This window comes from Neovison vison, chromosome 1 (genome assembly GCF_020171115.1).
Source record: "Neovison vison isolate M4711 chromosome 1, ASM_NN_V1, whole genome shotgun sequence".
Lineage (NCBI taxonomy): Eukaryota > Metazoa > Chordata > Mammalia > Carnivora > Mustelidae > Neogale > Neogale vison.
In genome coordinates, this window is record NC_058091.1 from 105,940,877 (window position 1) to 105,967,060 (window position 26,184).

Below are 26,184 nucleotides of genomic sequence, written 5' to 3' on the forward strand. Positions count from 1 at the left end.
TATTCTTTTCTCCAGAGGTAACTATTTTTGATTCTTTTAGCCATTTCTTAGGATGTTTGCCTTCATATTTGTAACATGGTATATACTAAAAAAAAAAAAAAGGTTGCAAAAGCTATTAATGTCTTACTGTGGAAGATAAGTGTTTAACCCTCACCAGCCAACCCTGCCTTTCTCCACCTCTGCCTTCTTTTTGTTCAAGTCCATATTTAAATTTCACATTATTTCAGTTTTGTAAATATTCATAACTGAGCCATGAAATACAATATAGTTATATATTTTTAATATAATTTTTATTTTTCCTATGGTTATTTGCTTTTTCATTTATTTTTCTGTGTATCATTTATCCCACCTAAATTTTATTTAAAAACAATTCACAGATGTGTAAACACAAAATGGGGCTAAAACTTTGGAATCAACATATTTACAGATATATTGGATGTAGGAAAACAAATCGTTTCCTTAGCCAAATTTTATAAACTTATAGAAAAAAATGTGTAGCATTTAGACTACAGAGTGCCAAAGAAATGACTATCTGAAACAACTGCATTTACACATACATTTTGTAAATTAAAATCACAAGTAGTAGTTTATATAATTAATTTTGTTCATCTCCATTAAAGACATTGTATCCCTCTGATTTAATTAGCTCAATTTTTTTTGAGTCCTGAAAAAATACATCTTTAATTTTGCCTACAAAAGCTCTTTTAAAAATCTCTCGAGTCACTTTATTTACCTTTTGGCCATATTCAAAGCCCCCTAGATAACTAATGCCATCATAGTTTAGAGCAACAAATTTTTTGTGGGGGTCAATATCCTCAGAGATGACTAGATTGTCATCTAGGTAGGCCTTAATAAGAGTCTGATTTTGAATTACTCTTACATGGTACCATTTATTATGACAGAATGTGCCATTGTTATAGGTCATAGGCACAGAAATGCTTTCTCCTAAATTAACTGCTATTTTCAAGGACTGATTATGGAGACCAATTGCCAGAAAATCATTTTCTTCATTTTGAGCTTTTCCTATCCATACAATTAAGCCTTCTGTTTCAGTAGTACTGAAATTTAAGGATATAGTAGTGAACTGAAGGTTTCTCCTTCTGTAATCTGGATCAACGTATTTAATGTAAGAATTACCCATAAATTTTGCAGTTGAAAATGAAGTTTTGTTTTCACAATACTTTCCCACCCAACCCAAAGCACACAAACAAGTGTAAGAATATGACTCATCAGGTATACATAGAGATTGGTGAAGACAAAGATTATTCAAACAATACACAGACCGGTCACATGTATTTCCAGCCCAATGTGGCAAACATCTGCAAGAAAAAGTTGTGCCATTTACTATACATGCACCCCTATTTCTGCACACATTGTACCCACAGGGTGTCCCATCACAGTCACCTACATTTGAACCTCCTTTTGCTCCTAATTCAGTTAGTTGTAATACTTGATTATTTATAATAACTTCTCGAACACAACCATGAAAACCTATAGGTTCACTTGCTATTGACATAGGATTTACAAGATTTAAGGATGACACTCCCCCAATATAGAAGTCAGTATTTGTGTCCAGGGAGCTCATTATAGCATTGGCTTTTTCCGTTACATTTATCCCATCCAGATCCAGGTAGCCTTCCGCACCGACTCTTCCTGCTTTAACCACATGCCAAGTACTTCCATCCGTCGTTACTTTTTGGAGAGTTTCTAGAATGATAGTTCTGTCACCAAGGTTGTAGCGAAATTGAACAGAACCATTTACTAAGGATATACATAAAAAATCACCTATTGAGAAAGAAAACGAGTTAATTAGTAATGGTAAAATGTTGCTCCATTAAAAACTCTTGCCCTTTGGCCATTTGAGTAAGCTTTGGTTTTGGGGGGAAAAAAAGCAATAGTCTTGATCACAATAATGTTAGAGAATTTTGCTTCCATTTACAGATAAAAATATATCTGTATATATTCGTGCATACATCTTGTATTATTCAGGAATTGGCCACTTAAGTTTTTCCTAGTTGTAAATATTTCACACTGAATGAATGTATTGTGGTTCTTCAGTTAAAGTGAGGCTTTCCTTTAGCGATTTTATATAGTTAAGGATGAATGTGTAAAAAGTAACTTAGATGTGTTACTCCAAGCTGCTGATTCTGTTTTTGAGATTGAAGAAGTAAGCACGAGGATTAAGAGCAGTTAATTCTGGTGCTATAACACCTCTTACAGTGTATGCTCCCCAAAGTTTCAGCCATGTCCTCTGCGTCAGGTTCCATCTACAACACAAATCCTTAGCTGAGATCTCCGCTTGGATTTTTTTTTTTTTAAGATTTTATTTTATTTATTTGTCATAGAGAGAGAAGCGAGAGCAAGCATAGGCAGACAGAGTGGCAGGCAGAGGCAGAGGGAGAAGCAGGCTCCCCGCCAAGCAAGGAGCCCGACGTGGGACTCGATCCCAGGACGCTGGGATCATGACCTGAGCTGAAGGCAGCCGCTTAACCAACTGAGCCACCCAGGCACTTGGATGTTTTAAAGGCACATCAAACTCCAAAGTTCATATTTCAGTTTGTGAACTTCCTCCCACACACCTGGCATCTTCTGGTCTTTCCAAACCCAGTGAGTCACTCCCTTGTCCTCCAGTTCTTCAAACCAAAAATTTAGGTTTGATCCTCATTCCATATATTTTTTTGTTCCACAGTAATCAGTTTATCAAAGATAGGTCTCTAATGAAACAGATTTATCAGCATTTTGGTTCACTGTAAACCTCTTACTCTTCTCTGCTTACACCACCTTCATTAGTTTTACTGTCCTCTCCAGCTTAATCGATTGCTAGAGCCTCCTCACTTCCTTTCTATTGATTTTAGAATTGACACTGAAGTTAAAATGATCTTTTCAAATGAAAAGATCTGGTCATTATACCACCTTTCAATGGCATTCATTGTTGTTGAGATAAGAGCCTAAAATCCTTAACATGTACAGAACCTCAGTGGGTCCCTTGCCCCTTTCTCTAGTTTTACTTGGAGTGTATTCTCCGCTCTTCCTCTAATCCCTTTACTCCAGCAACACTGACCTTGTTCTTGCCTCAGAATCTTTGCATATGTTGTTTTCTTTTTTCTTGGAATACTCCCTCATGTCCCCATTCCATCTCACCTAGGTGACTACTACCCTTCAGGTCAGAGTTTAAATGCCATTTCCTTAGAGAAGTATTCCTTGATTCCCCCAGAGTTGGTCAGGTTTGTTTCTATTAGTTCTTTAATTGCACCATGATTCCCTCCTTCACAATATTTATCTCATTTTAAATTGTATTGTCATCTGTGAACAAATCTGAACAAATACTATCCAGCATATGTATGAAATTGCAGTGAGGCATTCAGATGAACTCGGTGCCTAGTAAAGAATGCAGCCCTTCAATATAAGACTGTTTTAAGAGGTTAGCAAACTATAGAGATACCTTCCTCAAAATAGCATTTTTTTTTCCCTAACATTTCACAACCATGGTTTCTTTTCTTATCCAAGGAGATTTCTTGGCACATGCTGCTCTTCCTTTTTTTCTTGGGCAGTGCCAAACTCCTTCACTCCCCTCCTACAAATAGTGTCCATTATTCTATTCATCCTTTTGGTCCACTTCAGACCATTATTCTAGGACAGTTGGGAGACCTAGCAATTCTACAGTCCTACACTTATGATTTCTGCTTGAGAAAACTATATGATTCCATGCAAAATGTGGGGGTCTCTGAATCATTTTTCTTACAGAGAATTTCTAGTGAATATAATCTGTCATTACATCTGTGATTATTTGATTAACAGCTGCCTCAGCCTCTAGTTTGTAAACTTCATGAGAATAGGGTCTGTGTCTGATTTGGCCCAACAGTTATCTCCAATACCTAGCATAGTACCTGGCACATAATTAGATGCTAAATAAACAACTGTTGAATTAAGGAATCACCTTTGTGGAGCTCCTGAGTGGCTCAGTGGGTTAAAGCCTCTGCTTTCAGCTCAGGTCATAATCCCAGGGTCCTGGGATTGAGCCCCACATCGTGCTCTCTGCTCAGCGGGGAGCCTGCTTCCCACCACCCCCATCTGCCTCTCTGCCTACTTATGATCTCTGTCAAATAAATAAATACAATCTTAAAAAAATTCACCTTTGTATAGTTGTGGGGTGAGATGATGCAGAGTATTTCTCAAATACTAGCTTGAAGCTGAAAGCAAGAAATATAACCTCTTTATCCTATAATGATGTACAAATTTTAAAAAATCCAAGAAAAGGAAGAAATTCACTTTATTCATCTATTTTCTAACATGAATAATATTTTAAGTCTAAAGAGAGAGAAGCAGCATTTGCAGACTTTTAATTTGAAAGAAAAATGTGGACTGAATCATCTAAATTTTTGTACCATAAGAAACTAGAACAATGAAACATAATTGATACTGTTTTAAAAATGTATAACACTCTGAATATACTTTGTGACTATAAGTGGACACAAATCTTCACAGTATTATGGAAGAAGTTTCTCTTGCTACTTGTGTCGTAGAGTGTCCTGTAGTAAACAGTGTTACAGTGAAGGGCTACACTGGAATATAAAATATCTAAAAAATGATTAGGAAAGCTAAAGATGTGATCTATAATATTACTGGTTAAGTTGTCAACTCTAAGAGCAAAGAGAATACTTTTTTTTTTAAAGATTTATTTATTTGACAGAGATCAAGAGTAGGCAGAGAGGCAGGCAGAGAGAGAGGAGGAAGCAGACTCCCTGCTGAGCAAAGAGCCCAATGCAGGGCTCTATCCTAGGACCTTGGGATCACGACCTGAGGTGAAGACAGAGGCTTTAACCCACTGAGCCACCCAGGCGTCCCAAGGATGGCTTACTTTTAACAGCTTTGCAGGTATGTTCTTGTCTTGTGGAGAACTGACCCTCAAAAAAGTGTTTTTCTTTTCCCCCTCTGTGTCCTTGGAAACTAAAATTGCTATTGTAACTGTATTGGCAGATTTTGTTATGCAAATCTTTATTTTAGTAGACTAGAACATTGGTCATTGCTGTAGTCATGGGTCGTGAGTACAGACTGCCATTAGGGTAAGTATATGTTAGAAGTTGACCACAAGTGGACAGTCCTTCTAAGAAACTGAGGTCATAAATGGAATGAATGTCATAAATAATTCACCTTGGCTATTTAATGCCTATTCAACCATGTCTAGGGCCCTCCCTCCCTCATTTGTGCTGCCATTGCCTCCACCCCTCACCTTCCACCCCAACCATGCATCAGAGATCAAAGCAACCTTTTAGGACCTCACATTTGTGAAGGGACTATAGAAGTATATTAGGGAAATTTTATATACTTTGATCTCCCTAACAGGAAAGTGAAGGTAATATTAATTTACTTATCTTTTATTATTTGTTTGAGTATTTTTAATGTTACATTGTGGATGACCAGGCTTTTTTAAAAACACATTTTGTGAGGATTATAACTATATCAAGATGAATTCAGGGTGCTTAATATAGTATTGGTAACTTTTATGTATCAAAACACTTTAAGGTATGAAATAGTTAACAGCAATGGATGAACAGGTGCCAAGGGTACATTTCTTTAAAATCTCTTTCCAAAATCAAAGATCTCAACTCAATGAAGATAATTTTGAAATTATCATTTTGTTTTAAGTTTTATATTATTTGAGATTATTAAAATTATTAACCTCTACAGAGATAAGAGATACCTTATAAACTGTGAAATTTAGACTTTTCACATATTAAAACCTATTTGGTTGCTGATTCCAATTTATTTTTTTACATTGTGTATTTAGTGGGCATTTTTTTTAGGAGAAGCTTCTCTCAGCAGACAATCAGAGGGCTCAGTTAATGTTTACATCAGACATAACTCTTAAAGAAGGTACAAAGTACAAAAACATCACTTGTATTTTATGCAACTGTAAATAAATGAAATATACTTTACCACTTCATTACATCATCTGAACACAAATAAATAAATAAATAAATAGATGCTTTTCATCTGATAAATACCTTTAGATTAATCTGAGTCCAGGAATGTGAAGCTTAGATTTTTAATATTTTAGAGTTTTCATGATTCCCTTACTTAAGTGTCAGATGCAGCACCAACCATGACATGAAACTGATATATCTGTTTTCATCTCTCTTTGTAAACATTGTCTGAGGCAGGAGAAAGGAAAATCTTGACTGACATGAAGTGCCATTTAATAACAAATGTAAGAAAAATATGCTTTTGGACTCCTATGTATATTAATGTGTATGAGCTTTTAATTTAACATACATAAACATAAATATGTATCTAAGTGTACTAATTATAAAACTACATTATGACAGTCTTCACCAGTACAGTGCCAAATATATCCTGATTTTATGCCCTTAACCATACAAAGGTTAATCCTGAGTTTTTTAATGGGAAACATAACTAAAGTTGATTTTTTAATGTCTTTTCTCTTTGAAATTATTTTGAAGGTATTTCACCAGTGCATTGAGATGGAAACACTTTAGTCTAATTCTCTGATATTCTAATCATTTAGCAGCATATTAAGACACATTCAAAAGAGCTACTTAGATTAGCTTGTGAAAATCAGGGTATCATTTGTGTTGGCTGTGGAAAATAAAAACTGATTTAATTATTTCCCAATACTAAAATTTCATTTTCTGAGAAACAAGATGAAAGAAAAGCCAAATGTAAAATTTAAAAATATTTTTCAATAAAATGTAACCATAAATGCAGATGTCTTCATCAAAATTCTGGAGAAAGATATATGAAAATGAAAATCAAGAGTAAATTAATAAAAACTCAAAAACAATTTTTTAAACTGCAACATACTACATGGATATTTTTATTCCATATTATTCTGCAATAATTGTGCTAGTTTTATAGATAAAAATATTTTTACAAACATATTTTGGAATGTGAATCCCAGGTTTACTATGTAGATAACATGTTGAATAACTTAAAGAAAATTTTTGGAGCTATAAATGTGGATGGATTTACTGGAAATATATCAATCGTGACTTCCTTTCATTTATTTTTTATGTACATATTTTGTTCCTTTTGACATAAAACTATTATACTTGGCTTTAACCTCTTTTGGGATGGGATTGTTATGCAGTTGAGAATATACTATATTTGGTTTTTGCTAACTTTAATTCTAAAGCTCTTGCTATTTTATTGAAATTTATAGTTAAGAGAGTCAGTTCACAAAATACACTTGCAGTGATAACGGAACACATAAGTGTCAAGTATTTACATATATTATAGGCTCAGTGACTTAAAAACATAAAAATACTCCACTACACATTACTTAAAAGACTACTGGAAATTTGTTAGGGTCCCAACTCCCTCCACCATAAACATCCTGCCAGCTTTACCTGATTGTGCTTTTAAGTGTTGCGCAACATAAAATAAGATGCCATCTGCAGAAAGAGGCTGAAACTGCAATTGAATATGTGTCTTTTTTCGAATACGGAAGGAAGCAAAAGACATCCAGGATAATTCATGGCTTCTGAAAGATGGATCACTTATAGAAAAAACTAAAAAAACAAAAGCATGAGTTAAAAAAGTCAGTATGGCTGATAAATACAGTAAAGTTACATGATTTTATCATTTAAGAACTTACCTTAATTTAACTTTCAAGAGTTATTCCTTGCTAAATACACTGAACCATGGTAATAAATCTGTTCTCATCCCACTAACTGCAGGCTTTTTATAATGGAGCCAATTATTGAAAAGCCTTCTATGACTTGTGATAACTATGCTCCTTTTGGCTGGTGCTGTGTGCCACAGATCCTCTAGATTATATTATAGAGAGGCATAGATGCATAGATTTTGAGAGTTTTATTCTTATCTCAAGAAATAGAAATAGAAATTCTTGGGAATGCCTTGCATTAATAATGCTTTAAAAAAGATGATTCCGGGGCGCCCGGGTGGCTCAGGGGGTTAAAGCCTTTGCCTTCGGCTCAGGTCATGATCCCAGGGTCCTGGGATTGAGCCCTGCATCAGGCTCTCTGCTCAGCAGGGAGCCTGCTTCCTTTCCTCTCTCTCTGCCTGCCTCTCTGCCTACTTGTGATCTCTGTCTGTCATATAAATAAATAAAATCTTTTTTAAAAAATTAATTAATTAAAAAGATGATTCCAATTGTGGGAGGTGGCAGGCATCACAATATGAATTATTCTTATTTTCTATATTTCTGATTAAAATGTAGAGTATAATAAAGTCAACATAAGATTAAAGAAATAAATATCAGTTTATGTGACAATAATTTTGATCCATATCTCTTCAGAAAGTACTAACCTTTGGGTTTTCCTTCATGTTAAGTCTGAATAAATTCAGTTCAATATGAACTGAAAAAGAATCATTATATAGATTTTTAGTCACTCAGATATTACTTGTTGGTTCTGTGTGTTCATAAGAGGAAGAAGGAAAGTCCTGAACATTTGGCAGCTTTTATCTCTATAGAAAATATAGATACTTTGTACCTCATTTTGTATGACAATACGTCTTAGAGTGTGTGTGTGTGTGTGTGTGTGTAAATATATATATAAAGAAAATTTAAAAATATATTTATTTTTTTATTTTTTATTTTATTTTATTTTTTTAAAGTAACTTTTTAAAAAATATATATTTTATTTATTTATTTGACAGAGATCACAAGTAGGCAGAGAAGCAGGCAGAGAGAGAGGAAGGGAAGCAAGCTCCCTGCTGAGCAGAGAGCCTGATGTGGGGCTAGATCCCAGGATCCTAGGATCATGACCTGAGCCGAAGGCAGAGGCTTTAGCCTACTGAGCCACCCAGGCGCCCTATATATATACTTTTTTTTAAAAGGAAAGCCTGATCCTAGCTCCCCCAGAACTGAAGCTGATGCTTTGGAGAGCACTCTATTTTCAGTAGACTTGGTACATGTGGTGGTATGTGCTGGTCTTCTGAGGGAGAAACTCACTGAGCTGTCTCACAGTCAGACCTGCCCTAGTAAAGATGACCCTGCTGGAAGTCCGAGAGTGGGGTTTGGTGTTAAGTGACCCCAGCCTCCACTGGAGGTGCTGTGTTTCTCTCTGAAGTCCAACAATGCCTGTGTGTTGGGGGTGGGGGGATAGGGGAGGTAGTGGAGTGTGGAAGATGGCATCACCCTCTTTCTTATCCCTGAGGAAGGGGACTCATGGCTGCTGCCATTCAGGAGGCCCTCATGGAAGAATGAAAAAAAATCTCCCCTCCCTGGGGATCCCCACACCATGGCATCTTGCACAAACCCTACACGCTGCTCTCTCTTCCACTCTCTCCCTGACTTTTCTCCATGAAAAGGGCTCCCTCCCCTTCACAGCACTGAAGCTCTTCTCTACCCCAATTCACGTCTCCAAACTTACATCTGCCATGTTCTCTCTGTCCAATTGTGCAGATTGTTTTCTTAATCCTCAGATTGATTTCCTAGTTATTCAAAAATGATTTGATGTTGATTTAGCTGCAATCGAGAGACAGGGCAAGCCCAGGGTCTCCCTACTATCCTGCCAACTTAACTTCTCCCCATGACCTTGACATATTTGAAGAATATTTTCCTCCTCTGTTATTTTTTTTTAAAAAGACTGGTTTATTTATTTTAGAGAGAGAGAGCGAGAGAGAGAGAGTGCACGTGAGTTGGGGGAAGTGCAGAGGGAGAGGGAGAGAATCTCAAGCAGACTCCCAGGTGAGCAGGAAACTTGATATGGGGCGTGATTCCATGACCCTGAGATCACAACCTGAGCTGAAACCAAGAGTTGGATGCTCAACTATCACCCAGCTTTCCCCCTTCTCTTCTTTTTGAAAATAATATTCATCATTTTGGGTTTGGCTGATATTACTTCATAATTAGATTCAGGTTATGCCTTCTTGGCTGAAATATATCATAGATGATGATGAGTTCTTCTCAGGGTTTCACATATGGAGACACACGATATCTTTCTGTTCCTCATTGGTGAAGTTAACTTGATCACCTTGGTCAAGGTGTTGACTGCCTTTTTTCCCTACTGTATAATATTCCATTGTATAATTGTGGCTTTATTTTTTCTTGCAATTTGTATGCAGTCGGTGGGGAGATACTGTGAAGCCATGTATTATCTGCTATTCATCAAAACTACCCCCTAGATTTAACATCCACTGATGATTCTAGTCCAAGTAAGTCCTTACTTGGATGCAAAATGGTAATTTTCCAGCCCAACCAGTCTCTCCACAATTATGGCCTGGGTACTGTAGCTTCTCAATAAGCCTCTAGAATTCTCACAGAGGTATGATGGTCCATTTGTTGTGTTAACTTGGCGTCTATTGAGGGAAGGAGAGCATGTAGCTTCCTATTTTGCCACGTTATTAACCTACTTCTCTGCTTTTAGTGCATTCATTTCTCTTAGAACCTAAAGCTCCGCAAGATTTTCCTCCTGTGTTAAAAACTTCATCACCTCCCTATCTTGGATGCAGCAACTTCATTTTAAAAAAAATGTTCTTTTTAAAAATTTTTATTTATTTGAGAAAGAGAGAGAAAGAGAGAGAGCATGCATGAACAGGGAGAGGGGCAGAGGCAGAGAGGGAGGGAGAAGCAGAGATGGAGGGAGAAGCAGACTCCCAGCTATGCAGGGAGTCTGACACAGGGCTTGGCCCCAGGACCTTGAGATCATGACCTAAGCCAAAGGCAGACACTTAACTAACTGTACCACCCAGCTGTCCCTTCCCCCTTTTTTAAACACACCTCTAATCACTAAAATTGAACAAGTCCCACTAAAGGTTGTTTTACTACCAAGTGCTTTTGTTTTTAATGATGACCTCAAGATTTCTAAAATAGATTAATTCCCAGAACACTGTTTCTTATGTTGGACTCAAAGTATGGACTACTTAATAAACAGTTCTCAGTCTCCACATCATATAAGGGTATGAGGTTAAATAGATATTCCTCACTTATGCACATCTGCTGTGTTCTCAACAAATTATAGATTCAGGGCTATCCATTTTATACTTTCAATCTCATTATATTTAATGCAAAAGATTTTGATTTTAACCACAGCTCTTCTACTATACCACAGCTATGTTTTATTCAGTTAGTAAAGACAATGAGATAAAAATAATTTAAGACTTTTTGTGGTATTTATTAATTCATTATTTGCCTTTAAGGTCTATGGATAAGTGCATATGACTTCAATGTAGATTCTTAACGTGTTAGGATCTAATGGATAGAAGTAACTTTTTTTCCACCCTTAACTATGTGAAGTCTTAAGTAATTATCTTTCCATCTCAACTTAAGCAGGTGGACACATTTTAGGTTAAGTATACACCTTGTTATTGTAGCAAAAATGGAAGCTAAACATCCTTTCTCTTTGTTGGATTTTTATGAAAGTCTACTGGGAGTGGTGTGAATGAGCAATTGAACCTGTTGGCTAATTGCTAACAGAAGGAATGGTTAAGTATCAATTATAAAAAAAAAAAAATTATCCCTTTAGGCAGACTTTCTTTAACACCCATATGGATAATGCTGAAAAACACTAATTGTTTAACTCATTTAGTTATTTGGGTGGTGATTTGGTTCTAAATGATCTTTGGAGGCCCATGAAAATGGAGTGTTGCTTAAAAGTTAAGTATTCTATAAAATCACAAGATTGTTTTATGATACTTAGTGACATCTGGTGATTTCTGCTATCAAAATCTAGGATGAGGTGTTCTACTCCTTGTTTTATGGAGCAGAATTTGAACTGAGGCCAAGTTAAACTTTCTAATTTTCACACAAAAACATCAACTTTGTCACTTATAAATATGAAAAATAAAGCTTGAAAATGAGAAAAAACGTGTAATAACATATAATTCAATTAATAACCATGATACCTAGATTTTTTATAAAGATCTTAATTTTTAATTTTTTGCTATGCCTTAACTATCAGAAACTTAGCTGACACAATTCATATCCAAAGTAATGGTTTAAAGAAAATGTTAAATAATTATTTGTCAGGACTATTGACTATTACCCCAGCAATATGCCACATCATTAGAAATCTACTTTATTCAGTTAGCTTTGACATAATTACATGGAACTATGACTTTATATTATGCCCTTAGCCTTTAGTGTGTGTCAGTATGAGAAAAGACAGTATACATAATGTCTCTTCATTTTCTAGAAAACTGTCATCAATTGTATATATTGCTGTTTCATTTCACTTTTTATTTTTTATTTTTTTAAGATTTTATTTATTTATTTGACAGACAGAGATCACAAGTAGGCAGAGAGGCAGGCAGAGAGAGAGGAGGAAGCAGGCTCCCTGCTGAGCAGAGAGCCTGATGCAGGGCTCAATCCCAGGCCCCTGGGATCATGACCTGAGCCGAAGGCAGAGGCTTTAACCCACTGAGCCACCCAGGCGCCCCTAATTTCGCTTTTTAAAAGAATTGGAGCTTAATCAAAATATTTTCATAGAGTTCAGTGCCATGACACAATTCTGTGTCCTTGATGTGATGACTGGTATGCTTTCTTCTACTAGGCAATAGTAGCCTAGGTAGCAACCTTTGTATTTTATGTTTTGCTTTGATTTCCAGGAATCCTAAAGCTAATTTTACATTCAGTTGCATGCAGTGTTTTAGACTTAGTTTTATCTCATATTGCTTGGTGCACCCTCCTTGTTCCTCTCCATACCTTCTCCTCCTTCTCTTCTCTCTTTTCTTTCCTTAAGAGAAGGGCACATTTTATCTTTCTACCACTATCTCAGCTACTTTTCAAATATATGTATTTTCTTACTTTAAGCTCTTCCTTATGCTTCTTGGAGTGTCATAAATAATAAAGTCAGCCATTTAGTCAGGTACCTTGTGTAGGCAGGTTTATGGTTGTTTCAGTAGTCCCAAAGGCTTATTAACAAAAGGTCTGGGAGATTATATTGATTATATGCACACCCTACCCACGTTTTAAACCTTGAATAATCATCACCCACTTTATAAATGTTAATGGAACACCATTTATGTGAAAGGCACACCCTCCAGCTCAGTTTTTAATCCGTTGTGCCTTACACTGGTCTCTTCCTTTCTTTTCTCAGAGGTATTGTAATAATTTAGACTCTCTGGGATGAGTTTCTTTTTCAGATGAGGAAGTTTACTCACATTTGCAAGTGCATCCTTCTGTTCTTCTGCATGCTTTCCTATAGGGCTCTCACTGTTAGGAAATCTACGTTACCACCCCAATGCGAGTCTATCCAAATCTTACCTATGTATTGATACCTAACATAATTCCATTGTTTTACACTGCCTGTTCAGGCCTCAGTAGTGGGAAATAATGCACATATTGTGTCATTGTTTGGCAATTAAAGCAGTCAATTTCTTCCTCTTTTCTCCAAATTGTGATTTAAATTATATATTTTGATTTGATTTTCAGAGACTTTTGCTTGGTCTCCATTTAAATCATTGGTTCTTTGAAAGGAGGGACAACCCTATCTGATAGTGCTTTGGATCTCTTCATGTGGCCTGAGTGGCTTCTCAATAAATGCTTTTAAAATCATTTAATAATCAGTTATACTTCGGGGCGCCTGGGTGGCTCAGTGGGTTAAGCCACTGCCTTCGGCTCAGGTCATGATCTCAGGGTCCTGGGATCGAGTCCCGCATCGGGCTCTCTGCTCAACAGGGAGCCTGCTTCCTCCTCTCTCTCTCTGCCTGCCTCTCTGCCTACTTGTAATCTCTCTCTGCCATATAAATAAATAAAATCTTTAAAAAAAATCAGTTATACTTCAATAGAGAATGAGTTTTTGAAAAAAAAAAATATTTGGCTATTTTGTGAAGTTTGTCTACCATGTTGACCATAATGGTTTGAAGTGTTTTTAAATACCTTTTATACTATAAAACTACTATCTTTTCAAACTAGGAGGTTTAAAATATTTTAACTTAAGAATCTATTTTAAACTAACCCATATTTTAAAAATGAAACAGATCAAAATGTCTATGTGGATCTGTCTGCATTTAACACAATGTAATCTAATACCGTTTTCTTTCTTTTGGCGGGGGGCGGTCGCTGATTATTTCTGGAGCTCTCTGCTTGTGTGCCAGGCACTGTGCTGACCTCTTGACTTCAGTGACTCCCTATCATAACTTTATGAGGCTGTGTTAGGAGACTCTTAGCCAATTCTGCCTCTCAGACCAGATAGATGGCTTTCTGACCATTTGCCATGCCATATTCCTTGGTCACTAGAATAGTGTGGTATTGGAATGTTTGCTTTTTACATTTTTCCCAACATAAATTACACAGATTTTAACAAAAGAAAATGAAATGATATTTTACAATCTTTATGTCTTTCATGATCATGAAACTTGTAGTTTGCTTGTCACTTTTCAATATTGCTATTAGAAACTAGAGGGCGTCTCTTGCTTAGTTCCCCAAATTCGAAAGTAAAGTTTGTGGTTCGTTCTGATCACTATTATTCATCTCAGATTTAAAAGTGAACAAATCTGCCTCAGGTGAAAAGGCAACCAAGTCCTGTCCATAGAAATTGACAGTAAGCAAACTTTTTTTTTCTCCCTCCCTTCCTTAGGTGGGGGACAGGGTTTACGTTTCAACATGTGAAATATTTCAAGGGAGGAAACAGTAGTAGAGAGCAGCAAATTTAATGTGAGTGTTTTTTGTTCATTACTTAATGTTATCTTGAATAGAAAATAAAAAGGACTTTGTTGAAGAAAAACCTTTTATAGATGTCTGTCTCTTAAGAGTTTTTAACCTTTCCCTCACTAAATTAGTAATCATTAATTCAGGACTTGACAAAGAGAATGGACCCTCCTGGGATTTTGATCAAAAATTTCCCCAGAGATTTTGACATATTCTCTTTTTCACACTTGAGAAGCCTGATGTTCTGGAAAGTTACTTGCCTAAAGTCTAAGGTTAGGAAAAAGCAGTTGTGTCTGTTTCTTTCTACTAAGATTCACCTGCAACTTCTATTCTTTTAGACACTTGAAAACCTTAATGTTCATATAAACCTTAGAATTGTTAGGTGTAATTCACTTTCTCACTGAGTTTCACCATTTATGATTTGGCAGGTTGTATTAAGGAACCCAGAAGGAAGACTAAAGAACTAAAATGTGTGTTCCTAGGTATGATAGCTAGTTCGAGTATTATAGAATTGTAGAGTTAGAGGATCTAGTATACATGTAACCACATCCTTACTAATTATCAAGATGGGATAGAAGGTAGGGATAAAAAAGGGGTAATAAAGACTAAAATTCACATTTTTTTTATTTGTTTGTTTGTTTGTTTTCTATGAAGAAAGCTTTTGAAGTATATCCTCTATTCTCACATGGCTAAATGCACCTAGAAAGAAGGAACATCTGAAAATGAGGCAAACATTCCTGAGATTGCCATCTGCAAGTGCTATGGACCCTTTACTACCAGGAAAACCAAAGATTTGGTAGGAAAGCACACCATGAGTCAGGAAGGTTTAAAGGACAGAATTCCTCCATTAGCCTAAATTAATTTCAAAGAAGCCTTGAGCCAGGTGGACCTAAATAAAGTATCCTTGGCATCAAGACTGTCACTTGAACATTTGCCTGTTTCATTCAAAATGCCAGCACATGAATGGGTTTCTATACCTTAGGGAATGAGAAATGAATGGACAAAAATCGCACTAGGTATGGAAAGAATATAAGAAAAATGGAAACATTTTTAATATTTTCCTGGCTAAAAAGTTAAAAACACACATATTATAGAATCTTATTTGGCTAAATGTCAACAATATGCAATAACTAAAATTTAGTGGTATAAAAATATTCCAAGAAAAAAACCAATTTACCAATAATGTGGGAAAAATAAACCAAGAGGAGAGATTTATGATTCAGTAAAGGTTATATGTGTAGTTGTAAGCCATAGATTCTAACAGGAAATACAGCTACAACAGAAAAAAATCAAATGAACAAGCTTTGAGCGGATGAGAAAAGAAACTGGGCATATTGTCTGTCTCGCAAAATAATTGAAAACCAGAGTTCTGCTAGCAATAGAATATTTTAGTGACTAAACTGGATTGCAAAATATTTACCTAACCTGTGATTTCTTTTTAGGTTAAGATCAATAGTCCTGTGAACTGTCAAACCCAGATGCTGTTGCTTGCTGACCACTCTTCTTTAGCTTCAGTTTAATTTTTAAAGCTGGGTTAGGGCCTTTGGATGTTTAAAAAACACATATCTGAACTGGTTCCTGGGCCAGACACTGCGAAGTTGTGGATTCCTGCACTTCTGGAACTAGGCTCAGATATTTGAGTCATTTTTGGTGGCTGTGCTGAAAGCCATCCAATTCAAGTGGTCTATTGATATCTTCCTCACACAGTACCATACCTCTGTGGAATTCCTAAAGAGTTTGGGGTGAGGCCACAGTGAGAAGAAAAGCTATGCCGATCAGGAATTCTCCTCTTGACCTTAAAAGGATTTTTCTTTCTGTCAGCTATAGGTAAATGTTTTAAGGGACTTGAAAGATCATTTTTCCCCCATCAGTCAGACATCTTAAAAAGTAAGGGATAGACTAATCCAAATTTCACCATTTACATTGCAACGCTGGGATAGAAAATTTCCCCTAGCCACCCTCTCCTCAGATACAAACATGCACTTTAAAAATACTTAAGACTGGAACAAGGGCATTTTATTAACTGGCTCTGCATGCCACAGGCTGCACAGGTCTCCACTTATTTCATGTGACTGGTAGTTTTCATATTTTGATTAACTATAAACAATACAGTGTCTTGGGAAACTCACTGGATTGGCAATATGAAGACTTAAATTCTCAGTCCCACTGACTCAGAGTTTTCATTTTGACCTCTTTCAAAGTAGAAGAATTGGGATTATGTGATTTTTAAGGTCCTTTTCAATCCTAGCCTTGGATGACTCATTTAATTACCAAGTTTAGTTTTGAAGTTATTTGAATTTTAATGATTATGCTGCCCTTTTATTAGGTGTCCCTAGATAACTGGAGTATGATGGTTGTTGATAAATATATTACCTCTACATCGTTATTTCCTATGCTATATTTAGTTGTGGAACGGCTATTAAAAGGGTCTGCTAAGATCTAGAAATAGAGTGTTAGTAACTTATTGATGGTCGACTGTTTTTATGTATATATATATATATATATATACACACATATATATGTATATATATATATTTTGACTGTTTATATTTATTAAAATTATTAAGCAACTACTAATAATTGGATTGAGAATCCAGAGACTTGATTCTGAGGCTTTTGGCACATTATTTAATTTCTCTGAGCATTAGTCTCCTCATGTATAAACTGATACTGTTGGACTAGGAGATGATTGGTAATGTCCTATGGTTCTACACTCCTGGACCTTCCTATAACAAGATGTGTATTTAGTTCATAATACAGCTGAATTTTTTTTTTAAGAGTGTTGGTCTGAGTTTGGGATCTTGAGAACAAGAGGAGAAAATAATACTTTATATTTTATAGTACTTTGTACTTAGTAAAGAATTTTTATACACATTACCTTCTATGACTTTTTTAAGATAGGAAAAATAATATTCTTTTAGTAAGGGTTCTGGCAGTGAACAGATGGTATGCTCATATAGGGTAGTTTGAAGGTAAGGGAATGAAAAGACCATTTACAAAGATGTGGGCAGGATTTAGGGAAACTACAGGATACAGGGTGTTGCCCTGGGGTTAGTCTCAATGGGGAACTGTTTCCACTACTTAGCCTAAAGTTGGGGGTAGGTGAGGATCTCCCAACAGAAAATGTGTCCTCGGGTGAAGGTAAATTTTGGTGACCTAGTGGCAAGGAATCTAGGGAAATAAATACTCTGTCTTGCTCTCCTGTCGTCTGATCCCCTGTTGGTGACTTCCTTGGCTAAACTCAACTAGAGGCAGACTGAGGGGGAACCCACTGCTGCAAGCCTCTGAGAGGACCCTGGGAGTACAGAGCAGCGGGGGAGGGGCGACAATAGAACTGGAAGTGGGGGGGGCAGATGGAAAACAGGTGACACACTTACTATTGCTGCTTTACAGGTAATGAAATAGTGGCTCAGAGAGTTAAAGGACACAGCAGAAAGGAAATCGCTGGTTAGCAGAAGCATCAGAATGCAAGTTTTCTGCTTCTTAGAGTCCTGCTTACAGTCTTCACAGGCTTCTTATTTTGCGAGCATGAAATTAAAATTCTTTACCATGTTTTCCAAGACTATATGATCTGCCTTCTGCTTGCCTTTCCAAATTCATCTTATAATACCATCTCCCATTCTGAGAACACTGGCTGCCTTTCTCTCCCTCCAATTATGTAATACCATTTTCCTGTTTCCAGGTTTAGCCTCTGCCTAGAGTACTTGTCCCACATGCCTTCCCACATGGCTAATTCTCACTAGATGTCAGCTCAAATGTCCCTACTTACAGAGTCCTTTCCTGACCATCTCAACTAAAACGTACTCTTGCAGTGAGTGTTTATTTCCTCTTCCTCTTTCTTTCCTTTCTGGCATTAGCTCAATCTGTATTTTTCCTCACTGATTGGTGGATATGGTGTTTGCTTGCCTCCTCCTCTGGAGGAAGAGCAGCTGTCTGTCTTCTCATGTCTGTCTTCTTATCCCCGGCACTTGGTCTGGAACCACTAAAGAATCTTAATACATTAGTGAATACTCCCTACTATAAGCAGTACTCCAAGGGAAGGAGAAAAGAACAAAGGTTACCAGGACTTGATTGTATTTTGAGGCAAGTGACCCCCTTTCGCCATCCCTCCCCTCTCTAGCGTCATCAGGTTTGCCAATCAATTGCATCTTGTTCTTGTCATTCAGAGATTATAAACATCAGTTTTGATTCTTATTGGGGGTGGGGCTTCTTTACAATAAAGATGGTCATTAAACTAGGTAAGTGTGAAAGCTGTAAGTCAGGGGTTCCATGTACTGTTAAATTGATCTTCCCTCTAAGACTTATGGTTTCTTGGAAAGAGGAAGTAAGAAAGAAGAAGGGAAAAGAGGACTTATTAGTTAGGCATTTGTGAGTTTAAGGATGCTGGTTATTCATTATTCATTGATTATTTATCGATAAAAATTCATTGATAATTTTTATACCAGTTTATAAGTACAATAAAGGTGAACTGAACCCCAGGCAGTTCATCTGCATTGTAGGTGCCCATAACTGAGTAGAAATTATGAGGCATCATCGACAGTACTGCTTATGATGCAACTGGGAACAAGCTGTTCGGGAATAAGAAAAATGTAACCATTGGCAAGACACAGGGGTGCACTGTGGTCTGGTTTCAGAGGCCCGGGTGCTATCTGCTCTCTATTTTGTTTCTTAGATTGACTTTTAGTTCTATGGAACTATGAACTACTATGTTGAAAAATTGCAAAGTCAATGGATCACTGGAGATTTTAAAAAACAGACTTAAAATTAGACTTAAAGTTTCTGTCATTTAGGATCAAACTCTTCATTATTTCTTCTTCACCACAAACATGGTTAACAGTCCTTAAAACTTTTTAGTATAAAAATTATTATAGAAAATAATTTCAATTGGGAATCTAAAACCTATAGTCTCTTCCCCACATAATAATTTATCCCGTCGAAACAATAGTATCTATGATATGATTATTTATGACTTATTTTTTTAAATGAACCAAACTCCTATTATAGCATAGCAGGATATATTGTTAGTTAACTTACTGTTCAGAATTCTGTGAGGATGACACAAGTTTTCTGGCAGCTTTTTTCATACTTTTTAGACTCTCTATGAAATAATTCTATTGCTGTCACTATTTATCTATCATTTTCTATCTAGCATTAAGTTTGTTCTTACCACACATATGAATATGATATAACAATAATCCCTGCAAATTACGTTAAGGTGTATCTAACCCAGTTGGTGATTGGCTCCTCTACTCCTTCTACACCAGCCTCTGTTCCTGTGTAGGAGAAGTAGAGGCTAAAGCTTTATCTTCCAGGTGGTGGCTGAGGTGGGAGAGAGTAAATAGTAGATCATCCAGTCTCAGGAACCCAGGAGATAGCAGGTAAAACTCCATGACCCCCTATTTTCTGGCTAAATCTCTTGAGATTCCTTAACCATGAGTTTCTTGGACTCCCTGACACACTGACCTGAAGTCCCAGCCAGCCCCAAGACCCAGAATCATCCTTACCCATACTTAAACTGGAAAGGACAGCAGCCAGCAGGTGGCAGCAAACTGAAGTAGGAGCAGGACCCACTCGAACTGTGCCACTGGATGCTTGACTGGCTGGGCAGGTTCACTCGGGCCAGTCCGTTAGCCTTAGCGTAACGCAACTGTGTCTGTTACACAACTGAATTTTTAGGACTCTGAGCATGGTGTTACAGAGGTCTTCTTTTACACAAAATTTACCGTGATATTTAGAACTACACTAAATACGACAAAATGAAATAGGAAGCATTGATTTTTGGAAGATGCCGAACTTGAGACATTCAACAGCATACGCTTTCCTGATTTTATCCATAGACTCATTTGACAATGTCCCCATTTAGACCTTGTGTTTGTGATCACTGTTCATCTTAGAGGTTCTCTTGCCCGAGGGTTCCTAGAGCTTTAGCAGTGGCTTGTGGTGTGATTGAGAAACGGTGTGAAGATGGCAGTGTTTTATTAACACTCTACCAATCTTGCCTATAAGGGCAGGGATAGGGGAAAGTGGTCAGGGAAGTTATAGGAGGGGATTAAAGCATAAATGTAGCATGAATTCTCGCTTGCAGTTTGGGGATGAAAGGCAGTAGAGAACCACATTCCTTTTCCTGCCGGTGTTAGCTGAGTGGTGGTCTATGAAGATGAGTTTATTCTATTAGGCTACAAGGAGCACAACAGAGAAATGACTTTGGTCCATCTCTGCTTATGATGGCTGGAACAACACTGCCCTCTTCCACCCACTCCCTCTCACCCTGCAGTGTGCTTGTATTGTGGAGGAAATCCAGATCTTATGCAATTGAGGATTATTATATATTTTCCATTTTACTTTTCCAGAAGGAAAGTGACTTAATTTGTGAACAATCAAGAGTTGAAATTCTGCCTTACCTTGTTCACAGTAGATTCCAGTGGTTCCCAGAGGACAGTAACAGGTGTATCCATGGGTCAGTGAAACACAAGTTGCCCCTTTGCTACAGTTGTGTGGAGGGTCATGTTCAGGGTCACAGGTGGAAATGGTCTCTGTGCAGAATTCTCCTTTCCACCCAGGGGGACAATCACAGCTGTAGGTTGAGAAAGAAGGTCACATGGCTTGAACACTTGAACAGAGATGGGTATAAACTTGCTGATGTTAAGTTGGCAGTTTTGACCAAGGTTCCGAGATAGAAAAGATTCTGTACATCAAAGCAAACTGTGATTCAAACTACTAAGAGCCAAACGTTCAAAGGAAAGAGCCAATAACTGATTACAGGATTACTGGACTCCACATAAAAAATAAATTAAAAAGGTTCAGCGCATGGAAATTGAAGGAGACTTTAGAGAATCATTTCTTTGGGCAAAACAGCATGGTAAGACCCTCTCCCTGCCTGACATCAAACACCAAGGGAGAGGCTGTTAAGAAAGTCTCTGCCTCTTAAACTGGAGCCTACAGAAAGAAATTCAGCTTGAAATATGTTCCCTCACCTTGGTGAACACATAGGTCCAGCTCCTGGGGCTGGAAAAGGAACTGGAAAAGGCAAATTGCCCCTCCAGAGACAAGGCAAATGGCAGTGAATCCCAGGGATGGGTTGTGGCCCTCTGAGTTAGGATCAGCTGCAGACATACAAAAAGGATCTTGCCCAGAGGGTATCTTGGTAGTTGAAGAAACCTCAGCCCCGAGAGGCAGTTAGTAACTAGCCAGGGCAGAATCTGAAAGATAGAGAGGACACCCTATTTTGAAAACAGACTGTGTCTGGATTTAGAGAGTGATATTGGGGGGAGCCTCACAGGAGAGTGATGGACCGACCCCCTAAATGTAGAGATGCCAGATAAAATGTAAGGAATTTAATTAAGTTTGTCAGATAGACAATGAATAATTTTTCAGTATGTCCCATGCAATGTTTGAATTTCAGATAAGTGACATTTGAGATATACTAAAAATTATCTGTTGTCTGTCTGGAATTCAAATTTATCTGGGTGTCCTGTATTCCCCCCTCCCGCCCCCCAAAACATCTGGAAACCTTACATACCAGGGGCACATGAGAGAAAAGGGTTACTTTTCATTCCTGCCAGGCCTAGGGGAACACTAAACCATTAGACAATGGTGCAAGTCAAGGAAGTCCATTCCAGGATGTGGTGTGTGGCACCGAGTCAGAAACCACCAGACTGGGAAAAGACAGCAGTAGCAGATCACACACACCTCTTTTGGAGACCTTTTGTTCATGTGGTCAGCCCTGGCTGACTTTAAGCCAATAGTCATGGAAAGTGAAGTGAATGAACCCTCCGAAGAACTGAATGGAGAGTGTATTTGCAAATTAAAGTGTCTATTAACTAAGCTGGAGCAGAAAATTCAATGGATCTCCCATGTTTCAGTCCAGGTCCAAGAAAAGGATGACTCCTAAGCAGGTTTAAAATGACAGCAAGAAACTAAATTTATTTTATGAAGAGATCCATGAATCTGGGGTCGAACTGACTTGTCCTCAGCTCATTACAATGGCTTTTACTTAATGGCAAGCTGTAAACACAGACGACATTAACAGCGCGGCTGGAATTGTTGAAAAATCACTTACAGTAGAATTCCCAAAGTGAGCAAGTCAGGATAAGACAGGTAGAAAACAGAAGTATCTTCCGTTTTCTTTTTCTTTAGGCTGGAAGAATCCTCACAGTCTCTGACAATTGACGGCAGCTCACGCCGTCTACACTAGTGGATCACCCAGTATGTGACAATCTATGTCAGTATCAACATGTGGCCCTTTATACGCCACGTGGAGGGGAATGTAAGGACGATGAACACTCCTTCGACAAACATATTTAACAACCTTTATGATTTTATAGAAACAACAGGTAAGACCTTCATAAAACTGGGATTAAACCCAAAGGAGAAAATCAAAATCATTTGTCACTTCCGATCACAGGAAGGCGGACATTTTTTGAGCACTTGGCAAGTATCTTTCCACTACTTCCTCTAAGAAAATTTTAACATTAAAAGTGCTGGTAAATTGGATATTTATATGTTAAAGAATGAAACTAGACTCCTATTTTAAGCACTTAAAAAAATTAACTCAAACCGGATTAAAGAATTAAATGTAAGACCCGAAACTATAAAACTCCTAGAAGAAAACAGGGTTTTCAGTTTTCCTTTTCTTAAAACATTATATAAATGTAGTGATATTACTGCCTTTCCTTCAGGATTATGTTTTTGGGATTCACCCATGCTGACGCACATAGCCGCTGCATTCATTGTCAATACTGCATAACCTGATGAACAGAAGTTCCTATCTTTTGTGTAGTTGAAATTTCAATGTTTTCTTTTATGGCTTGCATTTTTTAATGACTTATTTAAGAAGGCTTTCCCTACTTCGAGGTCAGAAAATTATTATTTTATGTTGTCTCCTTGAACTACTATTATTTTTATCTTTTACATTTAAGTCAATACATCAGAAATTATTTTTTGTGTTTGAGGTGGGGTTAGAGATCCAATTCCAGTTTTCCACATGGATGACCAATAGTTTTAGTTTCCTTCACTGACGAGTTCATCCTTTTCCACTCATGAGCTCTGTCCATATGTGCCCTGTCCTGCGCCTCTCCATTCTGTTCCTTCAGTCATCTGCTATTTAAAAAAAAAATTTTTTTTTAAATTTACTTGACAGAGATCACAAGTAGCCAGAGAGGCAGTCAGAGAGAGGGGAGGAAGCAGGCTCCCTGCTGAGCAGAGATCCCAATGCAGAGCTCCATCCCAGGACCCTGAGATCACGACCTGAGCTGAAGGCAGAGACTTTAACCCACTGAGCCACCCAGGCTCCCCCCGTCAGTCCATTTGCCTAACCTTGCACCAATATCACACTGTCTTAATTTCTCCTGCTTTTCTAATAGGTCTTGATAATTAGAATGGCAAGCTCTGTTCTCTTGCTTTTCTGTTCGGGACTGTCTTGGTTATTCTTAGCTCTTTGCTCTTGTACATCTTTCCCTTCAAACTAATCCCAAGTTCAAGACAGGCAGATTTTCCTTGTCTAAAACAAGGCTCATTTTTCTTTTGTTCTTACATTGACCGTGTGGCTTGTAGGAGTCCCAGGCCTGTGAGGGGTTTGCTATTAGATCCCCTACCTCAGGCATCCTTAGCCTTTAAAGCAGGTCCACTATAAACTGTGCAGCCCTCAAAGGTAAGTTCAGACATGCTTCACCTTTTAGCAGGAACTCAAGGCAAAAGCCAACTTTGATGCTTACTTTCTAGAGTCTGGCTTTCATTTCATTTGGAATCCATAGATGTATTGTTTTCACTTCAGGTAACCGTGTTCTGAATGTATATACTTCATATTTTATTTGGATTTCAACATTTTCATTTGGAAGGGTCATTCAAGATGTGTAATACCCCATAGTTCCACAAACAGAACTCCTTATTCCATATTCATTAACTTCTCCACAACCTCACATTGAGTGGTTGAATGTTATTTCATGAATTCATAAAATATACTTTATTCTTATAGTCACTTGTGAGATATTATGTTTTTAATTTTTTACTGCCTACAAATAACAGTGATAAACTCTTATAGTTAAATCTTTGTGCACATCTTGATCATTTCCTTTGTATAAATTTAACTATCATCATGACTTCTAGGCTTTGAACACATATTCCAACCTGCTCCATAATAATTGTACCAATTTACATTCCCACCTTCAATGAATGAGAATGCTCCTGAAATAATAGATGTGTATATACTAAAAAATATGAAATATTTTATAGACTTCTTTTTTATTGACCCAATTATTTTCTTTCTTTCTTTTTTTTTTTTTTAAAGATCTTATTTATTTATTTGACAGAGAAAGAGACAGCGAGAGAGGGAATACAAGCAGGGGGAGTGGGAGAGGGAGAAGCAGGCTTCCCGCTGAGCAGGGAGCCTGATGCGAGGCTTGATCCCAGGATCCTGGGATCATGACCTGAGTCAAAGGCAGATGTTTAAAAACCAAGTCACCCAGGCACCCCAATAATTATTTCTTAAGATAAAATGACTTCATGTCTGCCTATACATATTTACCAAGAACATATTCATTTCAAACTCCTATATTTTCCTATATTATTTGGCAGTCTAATCACATTTATGTTTCACCAAAATTCATTTTATCAACTTAAAATTTTTTTCAGTATTTATTGTATGCACAGCACAGCACTGTCATAGGTCATAAAGGATAGGCAGAAGATGTATAAGGAGTGAGTTCTGGCCTTGGCAGAGGTGAGGTATGCTGGAATAAAGCACCATGGGCTCCATATGCCGAGGAACCCATTGAGTGGCACAGAGAAGTGCTGTCAGATCCAAAAACCAGCAGGGGGAATAACTCCAGGAAAAAAATTAACATCACTGTCACATGTTCATCAATGCGCTGTGACATTGGTGCTGGGGGGTATTCAAAACAACAGTTCTCAGCTCTTTGGAACTCAGAGACCTAGGCACAAACACAGACTAGTAAAAATTGGAAGGGGAGGTGAACCATGAGAGACTATGGACTCTGAAAAACAGTCTGAGGGGTTTGAAGTGGCGGGGGGGTGGGAGGTTGGGGTACCAGGTGGTGGGTATTATGGAGGGCACGGCTTGCATGGAGCACTGGGTGTGGTGAAAAAATAATGAATACTGTTTTTCTGAAAATAAATAAATTGGAAAAAAAACAAAAAAAAACCCAAAAAACAACAACAACAACAACAACAACAACAAAGCAAACGACAGTTTCTGAGGATATTGCCATTTCATTAAATAGAGTGGTTAGCTCAGTCCTGACTGAAAAAAAAAAATTATCTGATTATTGTATCTAAGTTAACATTTGTGCAAACAAATATTTGAAAAGTTGCATACGGTTCTCCAGAATGGAGAGAAACAAAATACATATTTAATCTGCTATAAAATTACATATTGATTTGAGTTACTGTTTGAAGAGCACAAAGGTCATGAAATATGTAAGGACATTTTCTACAAAAATAGACTGTCTTCTGGCTCACAGTCCTCTCTTCTGGCCTTCCCAGGGATGGCCCCTGCGCTGGGTGGCCTGTGCAGGGATTCCTCACGTTGGGGTGCACTGCCGTCTTCCCACGGGGAACTAGGTCAGCACAGGCATTCTACTGTGTGCAACCTT

The 26,184-nt window shown here is 37.4% G+C and overlaps 1 protein-coding gene across 1 annotated transcript in view; it reads right to left on the reverse strand.

Moving 5' to 3' along the window:
• Positions 1–595: 595 nt before the first annotated feature.
• Positions 596–26,184, reverse strand: part of EYS (eyes shut homolog) — a 1,652,430-nt gene continuing 1,626,841 nt past the window's right edge. Inside the window, 3 exon segments of the mRNA XM_044253753.1 lie at positions 596–1,785; positions 7,368–7,529; positions 20,977–21,149. Coding sequence (XP_044109688.1) covers positions 596–1,785; positions 7,368–7,529; positions 20,977–21,149 — 1,525 coding nt within the window.